Consider the following 12,265-nt stretch of genomic DNA (forward strand, 5'->3'; position numbering starts at 1 on the left):
TATCGTGTCAGTCTTCGTCCGCTCTGCAAATGAACGCTGGCTCGTTGAGTAAGTTGTTGTCTTTATAAATACTGGCAGAATTGTCTAGTTCTATCGTTTGGTAATCTTCCGTTTATGAGGTGCGTCGTGCAAGTGTGTCGTGCAAGTGTGGGTCACTAAACACTATGCTGTAACTATGCTGTAACTATGCTGTAACTATGCTGTAACTATGCTGTAACTATGCTGTAACTATGCTGTAACTATGCTGTAACTATGCTGTAACTATGCTGTAACTATGCTGTAACTATGCTGTAACTATGCTGTAACTATGCTGTAACTATGCTGTAACTATGCTGTAACTACGCTGTAACTATGCTGTAACTATGCTGTAACTATGTTGTAACTATGCTGTAACTACGCTGTAACTATGCTGTAACTATGCTGTAACTATGCTGTAACTATGCTGTAACTATGCTGTAACTATGCTGTAACTATGCTGTAACTACGCTGTAACTATGCTGTAACTATGCTGTAACTATGCTGTAACTATGCTGTAACTACGCTGTAACTATGCTGTAACTATGCTGTAACTATGCTGTAACTATGCTGTAACTATGCTGTAACTATGCTGTAACTATGCTGTAACTATGCTGTAACTATGCTGTAACTATGTTGTAACTATGCTGTAACTATGCTGTAACTATGCTGTAACTATGCTGTAATTATGCTGTAACTATGCTGTAACTATGCTGTAACTATGCTGTAACTATGCTGTAACTACGCTGTAACTATGCTGTAACTACGCTGTAACTATGCTGTAACTATGCTGTAACTATGCTGTAACTATGCTGTAACTATGCTGTAACTATGCTGTAACTATGCTGTAACTATGCTGTAACTATGCTGTAACTATGCTGTAATTATGCTGTAACTATGCTGTAACTATGCTGTAACTATGCTGTAACTATGCTGTAACTATGCTGTAACTATGCTGTAACTATGCTGTAACTATGCTGTAACTATGCTGTAACTATGCTGTAACTATGCTGTAACTATGCTGTAACTATGCTGTAACTATGCTGTAACTATGCTGTAACTATGCTGTAACTATGCCCAAATACAAATTCTAATTATCCGCTTACTTAAATTCCCACAGGCTGGATTACAGTGCCAAAAGATACAAAAGTCAACATAGCGTCTTCTCCACTGGAGATACAGACACACTCGCAGGGCAACCTGAGGATCATCTTCTACGGGAACGAGGGAAACGCGGGAAAGATCGACATAGAGGTTTCCAGTGGTACCTCAAAATACCGTCTAAATGAATGTATGAATAAACATGATGACTTCCATCCAAATATCATGACCGACGGAAATGCTAATATTTGGAGAGTGGAAAAGAAATGGGATAACCCAGAGATACTTAGAGTTTTGGTGTTCTGCAACGGCAAGGAGGTTTTTAGTAAATTTAGGCTCTTCAATTTCTAACAATAAACTTAATAATGAGAGGAGGAATCTGGTCCACTAGCACTAAGAATCTAATGCGGGATAAGTCTGACAACTTGTCTAAATACCTTTTTTGAGATCTCAGAGATTGGCGACAACTAAAAAATCATTGGTAACACTCCGCAGGAGATAAACGTTCCGATAACTGAGGCACATTGCAGCTCGGATAACTATTTACTGTGGCATAGGACCGCAGTTAAGATGGCTTTCATGGACTCAGACTCTGCTTCTATATCATACCGCAATGTGCAAGGTGATAAACTATGGTCGGAAATTAATTTAGTATAAGATGTCAAGAAAATAACAGTTTCAAGAAAATAACAATTTCTCCATTTCTCCGCCTAATTTCTTTTAACACAGATATCAGGTCGACCATTATTGAGTGGGTGTAGTTACACAACCTAATCTAACACTTTTCAGACTTTTGGGTTATTGTTATTACAATAGTTCTGCAATATAACAGAAAACGCTTAACATTAACAACTTTGATTATGTGTTATTCGTATGATATGTTCATAACAGATGTGTACTTAGTACTCACAAGTATTAATTATGTGTATTAATTATGTGTATTAATTATGTGTATTAATTATGTGTATTAATTATGTGTATTAATTATGTGTATTAATTGTGTGTATTAATTATGTGTATTAATTATGTGTATTAATTATGTGTAATAATTATGTGTAATAATTATGTGTATTAATTATGTGTAATAATTATGCGTAATAATTATGTGTACTGAGTACTCACGGAAGTGTAAGGTCTGAGAGAGCCCCACGTAGATTAGTCCGATGACAATAATGAACATTCCCAATACATTGTGTCTCTCAAACCTCTGTTTTAGAGCTACCCTAGCTAGTAGTCCGGTAAATATTATCACAGCTCCTGGGGAGAAAGGTTTGAGAGTAAGGACTTTAGGGTGGATTACTAAAACAATTACTCTGCCATATGTTCAGTGTTTTCAAACATTTAAGCCGGAGGTCCCCAGGATATAAAACAACACTCATGTGACCATGTCATGTGACCATGTCATGTGACCATGTCATGTGACCATGTCATGTGACCATGTCATGTGACCATGTCATGTGACCATGTCATGTGACCATGTCATGTGGCCATGTCATGTGACCATGTTAAGACTCATGTGCTTCCTCTCATTGGTTAAAGTTACCTCTCATCATTTGAGCTACACTAGCGTACGTGAGGCTCAGCCCCAGATACAACATGCTGGTTGCAGTGAGAGGTTACTCCTAGTTACCACCTAGTTACCACCTAGTTACCACCTAGTTACCTCTCATCATTTGAGCTACACTGGCGTACGTGAGGCTCAGCCCCAGGTACAACATGCTGGTTGCAGTGAGATCGCAAAGTGCGGGAACCAGCAAAAAGTAAGGTTTGAAACCCTCTCCCGCTACTTGAGGTTCTTCTCCTTTCCGTTTAGCTACCACTACTGTTAGATGATAGACAACCAAACACCCTGACTCCCCAATAAACATCAGTATCGCCTGAGGGGAGTTTTGGTTAATTTTGTCGGAGCCCCCGGTTTAAAATTTGCGAGGTGTAACTTTTAGGAATTTGGGACGAGCCAGATTTTAAATATACTGAAAATAAGCCTCAAATAAGATGATTGATTTTATAGTAATAATGTAGTCCAGCTGAGAGAAGAGCATCGAAATAAATCGAATTGACTGGCATCAAATTTGTAATTTAATACATATAATAATTATGGCGCGCGAGTTAACTCATTGCATGCGGACACGGACCCGCATTTTCACAGATTTTATGTTCATAGTTTCATATCGGATGCATATCTTACCTATCAGATGTGATATGCAGCGATAGTATCCGATAGGCAACCGATGTAAAACGGTAAAACTAAAGCCGGTAAACTTAAAATCTGGCTGTCATGTACGCGACGGCCGGCGCTGCGCGCCGGGCCACGCGTGTAGCGCAATGAAACATACAACTTTATTCTTTGCGTCTTCCAGTAAAATATACAGTAGACCGTTTCAGGGGCGTCTTCTGGCAGAGTTATAAAACAAGAGTTACAACGAAAAATCATGGGCCACTGTCTTGACAGATAATAGTTCACAAACAAACCAGCCCAAAGTATACTCACTTGAAAGAAGGGATGGTAGAAAGTGCGCCTAAAGGATTCACATTTGTCAGCACCATAACTCGCGGACACGTCGGCAAACCTGTAATATTAGAAGGATTGGAAATTACATTTATTTTATTCTCGTCTCTGAATCTTAATGTTTGTGTTTTCTTCTTAACATATTCTTGTTGTTATAATATGAATTACGAAAGACTCGTACAGATTAGAAATATTTCTGATCAACTTGATGAAGTGGTGAGTTTTAGTTTCCCATGACCCTGCTGTTCGGACTTCTGCTAATACTTTTGAGTTTTGATGTGCAACATTTGACGTCATATTGTAAGTATAAAGTATCAGTATATAGAACTGTGATTTCTGGAGAAGTCACAAGAATACACAAACGGAAGTTGAAATGTAATATGCAAGATTGGTGCACGCGAGTTCTGTACTAGAAAACTCCCATTGCGTCACACAAAGTATTGAATATCATCACATGCCCATAATTTGTAAATATTAGAATGTAATAACTCGGCTGTTATGTGTTATGTGGTGGACAGTGTCCACTCGACACGTATATTTTACACTCTACAAATATCCCTTATTTCCCTTATGTCCGATAAGCACTAAGTTCAATTTACTGCTTACAGAACGCCATTTTCACAATCTTTCTAATGAAGGTAAAACCTTTAAAGATCACTCACTGATAAAGCTCGATTGGAAGCAATGATAAAAGTGTACTTACTTAGCAGATATTGTGTTAATTGTCCCAGTGATCATCATAATCAAAGCCAGTACCAGACCCCATTTTATCATCCTAATAATGAGGAAAATTCATACATTCAGGAAATTAATTTAGATCAGTGATATCAATAAGCCAAATTCCTTAGAAATAAAAAAGAGATTATTTGGGTTTATTTAATTCCAGTCACCAAACCGCAAACTTCAATTAATTGACTTTTGACATTTACATTTACATTTAAGAAACATATTCAAAGTTACTTAATTCAGTATAAATGTTTACTAAATACAGTGTACACAGTATAAATATCACCTAAAATAAAACATCATAGGACACGAATAAAAGTCGGTTAGCACGGTCAAAAAACTATCCGTAAAACTCTCAAATATTCGATACTGACTTGTATTGTTGGTTGTATCAGTGATATGTATCTCCATTTATCAGCCAGTTGTGTATCAAAGTGTATTATATATAAGAGTACGAAGGGATTCAATACACACACATCGGAATACTATGTTAAATTACATCTTGCCCCTTATTAAAGTAGTTAAATATTGCTCTTTACACAGTTATCATATCAGTTAAGGAAGTGGAATAGTAATAACCCCCGATATGAAACAGGTGACAATATTGGTCTATTGTCACTATTCATGATTAAATGTACAGGGGGAAGTCAGTGTACATAATATGTTTAATGTTGGGTGTTATACTATACCACTGCAACATACTGTACCTATGCATAACAAGTTTATACCAAAATGAATAAACTCGCTATGCTTCATATCTCGGTCATCTAAGAAGCTAGAACTCAGGGTTAATGAAATTTGAATGGCCAAATACAATTTGGCTCTATTGGATATTTAACATATCAAATAAATGCGAAAATGAACCTTCATTCCAAAAAAATTAATTTGAATATTCTTTCATTTGATATATTCCTCGAATATTTATCGAACGAGTGGTGTGGTGATATCAATTATTGTAAGTAACCTTTTTTAGAAACTATAAAAATAAAATACTGAAACATACGTAACATAAAACATTGATATAAAATTTACTAAAGAAATTAAAGTTATTAAGGAAATTGTGAATCAGATAAAACAGTAACACAAGTAAATAACTTTGAACAAATCAACTATGTACTTGGAAACTAAATTTAATGTCTTATCACGTGAGCTATAGGCTCCAACAAATCTAATAATCTGGATATAATATTATTAAATGCAGTACCACTGTCACCACTGTCACCACTGTCACCACTGTCACCACTGTCACCACTGTCACCACTGTCACTACTGTCACTAGAATACTTCCTTTCTGGAGTTTGGTATAACACAACAGAACACTTTACACGGGCTCGTGAGATTGCAAGATAAAGTTGACTGATGTCCCATAAAAACGAATCGACCTCAACTTCATGTAACACAATAACAGCAGGCCACTCAGATGAAAAGCTGTCAAAACCTGTACATATTGATATCTTATTAGTGTCGTAACCTTCACTACTCAGTGTCTTTACAATAAACTGTTCTGTCTTAGTATCTATCATTTTAGTTACCAATATTCCAATGTCGGAATAATCTAAATCATCTCCCTTTAACAACATCTTAAATTCATTTATCAAGACATCTTTTATCAAGGTATAATCATCATTCTCCAAAACATGTATCTTAGTTAAAGGTCCTCTTATAAAATGTCCATCTTCCTGTTTTGGAAAAATGTATCCAAATTCACTTCCTACCATGTCAGCGCAAAAACCCCTCACTACAGATAAAACAGATGATATGTCTTGAGTGTTCCTCAAATTTTTAGGTAATGTTACTCGCCGCACACTCGACAACTTGTCCTCTATATCTAGTAAATCATGTATTTGAAAAAGATATTTACTATCCGTATAAAGGAAACATTGTGCTATGTCACATACCACCCACACGTGGTGTGCAGCAGACAACTTGATAAGATCGTTAAGAAGCTCTATAAATACATGTTTAGTCCCCAAAATGGGGTAGTTGGATATTAAAGCCTGGATATCGTCTATAAATACACTACTATCTGTTAGAGATATTGCCAGTTCTCTAAAAACACGTGGAACTCCAATTCTAGACACATATCTATAGTGACAATTACAACCTGGTAATGTTCTTTAATATCATTTATCTCATCTGACACGATCGATGTACATTTCTTGTAACTGTAAGTCTTACACGTAACCCCTGCTTTACTCAGTGCAGTTTGATACAAGTTAGCGTTATTACCTTTACCAGCAAATGTGAATACCACGATCTTGTTCTTCTCATCAGATAACGCTAACTGTAAAATCTTCCCGCACATTACAACTGTTTTGCCTGACCCAGCCGGTCCGTTTATCCACAACAACTTTTCTTTCGATTTTAATGTCTTGTCTTGATCAGCAGTCAAATATTTGATACCGACATAATCTCTTACTTCAGGGGGAGCTTCTACTACACCAGGATTTGAATTGACATTTCTTACTCCCTTTTTCTCAAACGTGATAATTGCTGTCTTCAACTTCGCATCGATGTCTCGTATGTTCTTCCTAATGAGCATATATTTTTCTCACATATATTATTCTTGTTAGCCCACAATGCGAGAAGAACGTTTTCAGTCTCTTCAAATGATACAGGAGATTGTTGATCCTTTGATATTTCTTCTGTAACGTTTGTTTTCCACCAAGAACTAAAGCTATCATCACTCTCTATGTCCACTTTAGTGATTCTTCCCACACATCTTTCTTTCTCATACGGAAATGCGGCAAACTTTAAAATTTTAGGAACTACACTACCTAACATTTTAGCAATCCCTAGAATAAGCTTTTCTGTTCTGCTTGCTTGAAGCTCTGCCTCATTCCGATCAGCTGTGTTTTTCTTGACTTCGATGATAACAAAATAGTATTTTCCCATTACAATAAAATCACACTCCCCTGTTATGTTTCCATCACATAGTTTCCTCTTTTTCTTACCCATTTTCTCACTCTCGAAAGATTCCTCAACAAACAGCTTGTAATCACTGCGAAGGTATTTTAAACCGTGAAGTACGGTGATTTTATCATGATGTTTTATTCTCTCAAGAACCCTAAAAACCTTTACCTCAGCCTCAAACCCATATCTGCTATTTTTAAGTTCTTCACAGTACTTTGGAACTCCAGAGTTAGTTTTCTTGCACTTATTGGATTTCTTGAGCTTGTTCACAGAATTCCAATCAATTTTGTCGATAAATTTTGAAAGAGGCATTGGTGGGACCATAACCGGGTAATACACAGTTGGTTGTTCTGGATCCTGTTTGGGTAGTGGCTCGAAAGTAGAGATATAATTTTCCCTTATATCTTTACCATCTCTTTTCAAATCTGCCAACCGATCACCTGTTAAAATAGCTCGTCATGAGATGTTATATAGTTCATGGTATCACAAATCTTCATAACAGGGGGAGGGGGTTTATATCTTGTTTTCTTAGTTATGGGATAAAATATTTCAAGTGAAAAGGGTTGTTAAATGAGTCTTATTGAAAGAAATCGATACTTGAGGAAGGAGGGATAGTATAAGAGAACGAGAATAAGGAAGTGAGGGGTACATTAAAGAACGAGAGAAAATAGAGTGTTAAGAAAATCTGTAAGCAGAGTTCCCTTAAAAATTAGGCTGGTAACCAACCTGTATTTTGTTGATGGGAACTAGAAGTAGCCAGCTCAGAATCCTGTCTTGCATTATTTGAAGATTCGACCACTGAAAAGTAGTGATTACCATGTGTTACATAAACAAAGTAATAAAATCTAGAAGTATATCCATCGAGGTGTAATTTAGTGTTGGTCGTTTAAGAGGGTTCAACATCTCCAGACATAAGGTAGACTAATGTAGGGAGGGGTTAGATTAGAGATTAGAGTAAGGTAGGGAGGGGTTAGATTAGAGAATGAGAGTAAGGTAGGGAGGGGTTAGATTAGAGAATGAGAGTAAGGTAGGGAGGGTTAGATTAGAGAATGAGAGTAAGGTAGGGAGGGGTTAGATTAGAGAATGAGAGTAAGGTAGGGAGGGGTTAGATTAGAGAATGAGAGTAAGGTAGGGAGGGGTTAGATTAGAGAATGAGAGTAAGGAGAGTGAAAGACAGAAGAGAAGAGTAGAGGCAGCAGAAGATAAGAAGAAGCGCAGAAAGAGAGCAAGAGGAGAGAAGAGAAGAGAGAGAAGCAAGAGAGAGAGGAAGAGAGAGAGAAGAAGAGAGAGAAGAAGAGTAGAAGGAGAGAAAGAGAGAGAGCAGAAGAAGAGAAGAGAGAGAAGAGAAGAGAGAAAAGAGAGAGTAGAGGAGCAGTAAGAGAAAGAGAAGAGAGAAGATAAGAGAGAGAGAGAGAAAGAAGAAGAAATGAGAAAGAAGAGAGGAGAGGAGAAGAGCAGAGTGAGAAGAGTAGAGAAGAGAAAGAGAAGAGAGAGAGAGAGAAAGAGAGACAGAGAAGAAGAGAGATAGAGAGAGAGAGGAGAAGAAGAAGAGACAGAGTAAGAGGAGCAGAGAAAGAAGAGAGAAAAGCAGGAAGAGAGAAGAGAGAAGAGAGAAGTAGAGAGAGAAGAGATAGAGAGAAAGCAAGAGAGAGAGAGAGGAAGAGAGAGAGAGTAGAGATAGAAGAGAGAGAGAGAAGAGAGCAAGATCAGGGAAGAGAGCAGAGAGAAGAGAAAGAGGAAGAAGAGAGAGAGAGTAAGAAGAAGAGAAGAAGAAAGAAGAGAGAGAAGGAGAGATGAAGAGAAAGAGAGAGAGAGAGAGAAGTGAGAGAGAAGAAGATGCGAGAGAAAGAGAGAGAGTAGAAGAGAGGAGAAAGAGAGAGAAGAGATAGAGAAGAGAAGAAGAGAGAGAAGGAGAGAGTAAGAAGAGAGAAGAAGAAGAGTAAGAGGAGAGAGAGAGAGAGAGAGAGAGAAGAGAGCAGATAAGAGAGAGAAGGAGAGAGACAGAGAGCAGAAGAGAGAAGAGGAAAGAGAGAGAAGCAGCAGCAGAGAGTAGAGAGAGAGAGAGATAGAAGAAGAAGGAGAGAGAGAGAGAGCAGAGAGAAGAAGAGTAGAGAGAGAGAGAAGAGAGAAGACAGAGCAGAGAGAGAGAGGAGAGAGAAGAGAAGAAGAAGAAGAGAGAGAGTAAGAAGAGAGAAGAGAGCATAAGCAGAGAGAGAGAGAGTAGAAGAGAGCAGAAGCAAGAGAGAAGAGATAGAAGAGAGAAGAAGAGAAGAGAAGAGAGAGAGAGAGAGACAGAAGAGAAGAGAAGAAGAGAGAGAGAGAGGAGTAGAGCAGAGTAGCAGAGTAAAGAGAAGAAGAAGTGAGAGAGAGCTAGAGAGAGACAGAGAGGAGAGAGAGAGAGAGGAAAGAGAGAGTATAGACAAGAAGAGAAATGAGAGAGTAGAGAGGCAGAGAGTAGAAGAGAGGAGATAGCAGAGATAGAAGAGCAAAGAGAAGAGAGATAGCAGGAGAGTAGAGAGAAGGAGAGAGGTAGCAGGAAGAAGGAGCAGTAGAGAGTGAAGAAGAAGAGAGAGGTGAGAGAGATAGGAGAGATAGAAGAGAGAGAGAGAAGAAGAGAGAAGGAGAAGAAGAGAGAGAGCAGAAGAGAGAAGAGAGAAGAGAAGAGAGAGAGAGAGGAAGAGGAGAAGAGGAGAAGAGTAGAAGAGAGAGAGAAGAGAAGAAGAGAGAGAGAGAGAAGAGAAGTAGAGAGAGAGAGAAGAGAGAGAGAAGAGAGAAGAACAGGAGAGAGAGAGAGGTAGAAGAGAGAGAGAGCAGAGGGAGGGAGAAGTAGAGTAGAGAGCAAGGAGCAGAGAGAAGTAGAGCAGTAGAGAAGAAGCCAGAGAGGAAGAGAGTAGAGGAGTCAGAGGAGGAGAGAGAGAAGATCAGAGAGAGAGGAGAGAGTTGAGAGAAGAGAGTAGATAGAGGGCAGAGAGAGGAAGAGAGAGAGAGAATGAGAGATAAGAGAGAAGATAGAGAGCAGAGAAGAAGGAGAGGTAAGAAAGGAGTGAGAATGAGAGTTAAGGTAGGGTGGGGTTTATTAGAGAATGAGGAGTAAGGTAATCGGGAGGGGTTAGATTAGAGAATGAGAGTAATGTAGGGATGTATTAGATTAGAGAATGAGAGTAAGGTAGGGTGGGGTTAGATTAAAGATTGGGTAAGGTAGGGAGGTGTTAGATTAGAGAATGGGAGTAAGGTAGGGAGGGGTTAGATTAGAGAATGAGAGTAAGGATAGGGAGGGGGTTAGATTTAGAGAATGGAGAGGTTATGTAGGGGAGGGGTTAGATTAGCGAATGAGAGTAATGTAGGGAGGGGTTAGATAAGAGAATGAGAGTAATGTAGGGAGGGGTTAGATTAAGATTGAGAGTAAAGGTAGGGGAGGGGTTAGATTTGAGAATGAGGAGGTTAAAGGTAGGGAAGGGTTTGATTAGAGAATGAGAGTAATGGTAGGGAGGTGTTAGATTAGAGAAATGGAGTAAGGTAGGGAGGGTGATATAATAGAATGAGAGTAAGGTAGGGAGGGGTTAGATAATTAGATGAGAGTAAAGGTAGGGAGGAGGTAGGATTAGAGAATGAGAGTAATGTAGGGAGGGGTTAGATAAGAGAATGAGAGTAAGGTAGGGAGGGGCTAGTTTAGAGAATGTTATAAAGATTTGTGATACCATGAACTATATATAACATCTCATGACAAGCAATTTTAACAGGGTATCGGTTAGGACAGATTTGACAAAAGAGGATGGGAAATGATTAAGGGAAAATTATATCTCTTCTTTCGAGCCACTACCCAAACAGGATCCAGAAACAACCAACTGTGTATTACACGGGTATGGTACCACCAATGCATCCTTTCAAAAATTTATCTAAAGTTTTTTTGACAAAATTGGATTGGAATTCTGTGAACAAGCTCAAGGAAATCCAATAAAAGTGAAGAAAACTTATCTCTGGAGTTCCAAGTACTGTGAAGAACTTAAAAATGGCACGATGGGTATGAGGCTGAGGTAATGGTTTTTAGGGTTCTTGAGAGAATGAAACAACACGACAAAATCACAGTACTCCACGGTTTAGAATACCTTCACAGTGATTACCAGATCTTTGTCGGAGACCATCTGTACATAACTGGTGATAAGAAGGGGCAACCATGTGATCGAGACGAAGATGCAAAAGAAGGAGAGTGTGATTTTATTGTGATGGAAAAATACTATTTTGTTATCATCGAAGTCAAGAAAAACAGAGCTGATCTCGACGATGCAAAACTTCAAGCAAGCAGGACAGAAAAGCTTATTCTAGGGATTCTAAATGTTAAGTAGTGTAGTCCATAAAATTTTAAAGTTTGCCGCAATTTCCGTATGAGAAAAAAGCTGTGTGGAAGAATCACTAAAGTGGACACAGAGGTGATGATAACTTTAGTTTCTTGGTGGAAAACATAAAGTTACAGAAGAAATATCACAAGGTCTCAACAATCTCCTGTATCATTTGAGAGACTAAAAAGTTATTCTCGCTTGTGGGTAACATGAATAATATATGTGAGAAAAATATATGCTCATTAGGAAGGAAACATACGAGACATCGATGCGAAGTTGAAGACAGCAATTATCACTTTTGAGAAAAAGGGAGTAAGAAATGTCAATCAAATCCTGGTGTAGTAGAAGCTCCCTGAGTGAAGAAAGTATGTCAGTATCGATTTTTGACTGCTGTTATGACAATACATTAAGAATCGGAAAGAAAAGTTGTTGTGGATAAACGGACCGGCTGGGCAGGCAAATCAGTTGTAATGGTGGGAGAAGATTTACAGTTAGCGTTATTGATGTGAAGAACAAGGTTCGTGGTATTCACATTTGCTGGTAAAGGAAATAACGCTTCCTTGTATAAACTGCGTGAGTAATAGCAGGTTACGTGTAAGACTTACTGTTTCAAGAAATATGTCATTTCGATCGTGTCAGATGAGATAATGTTTATTAAGATCAT

The 12,265-nt window shown here is 38.2% G+C and overlaps 1 protein-coding gene across 1 annotated transcript in view; it reads right to left on the reverse strand.

Annotated features, from left to right (window-relative positions):
* The window catches only part of LOC134813287 (solute carrier family 35 member F6-like), a 32,669-nt gene extending 28,270 nt beyond the window's left edge, over window positions 1-4,399 (reverse strand). Inside the window, exons 1-4 of the mRNA XM_063820977.1 lie at window positions 4,329-4,399; window positions 3,608-3,686; window positions 2,780-2,993; window positions 2,239-2,373 (exon numbers count right to left, since the gene is read on the reverse strand). Coding sequence (XP_063677047.1) covers window positions 2,239-2,373; window positions 2,780-2,993; window positions 3,608-3,686; window positions 4,329-4,399 — 499 coding nt within the window. The remainder of the gene's footprint in view (window positions 1-2,238; window positions 2,374-2,779; window positions 2,994-3,607; window positions 3,687-4,328) is intronic.
* Window positions 4,400-12,265: the final 7,866 nt, after the last annotated feature.

The sequence above is a fragment of the Bolinopsis microptera genome, chromosome 3, assembly GCF_026151205.1.
Source record: "Bolinopsis microptera isolate Bmic1 chromosome 3, MBARI_Bmic_1.0, whole genome shotgun sequence".
In the NCBI taxonomy this organism is placed as follows: Eukaryota; Metazoa; Ctenophora; class Tentaculata; order Lobata; family Bolinopsidae; genus Bolinopsis; species Bolinopsis microptera.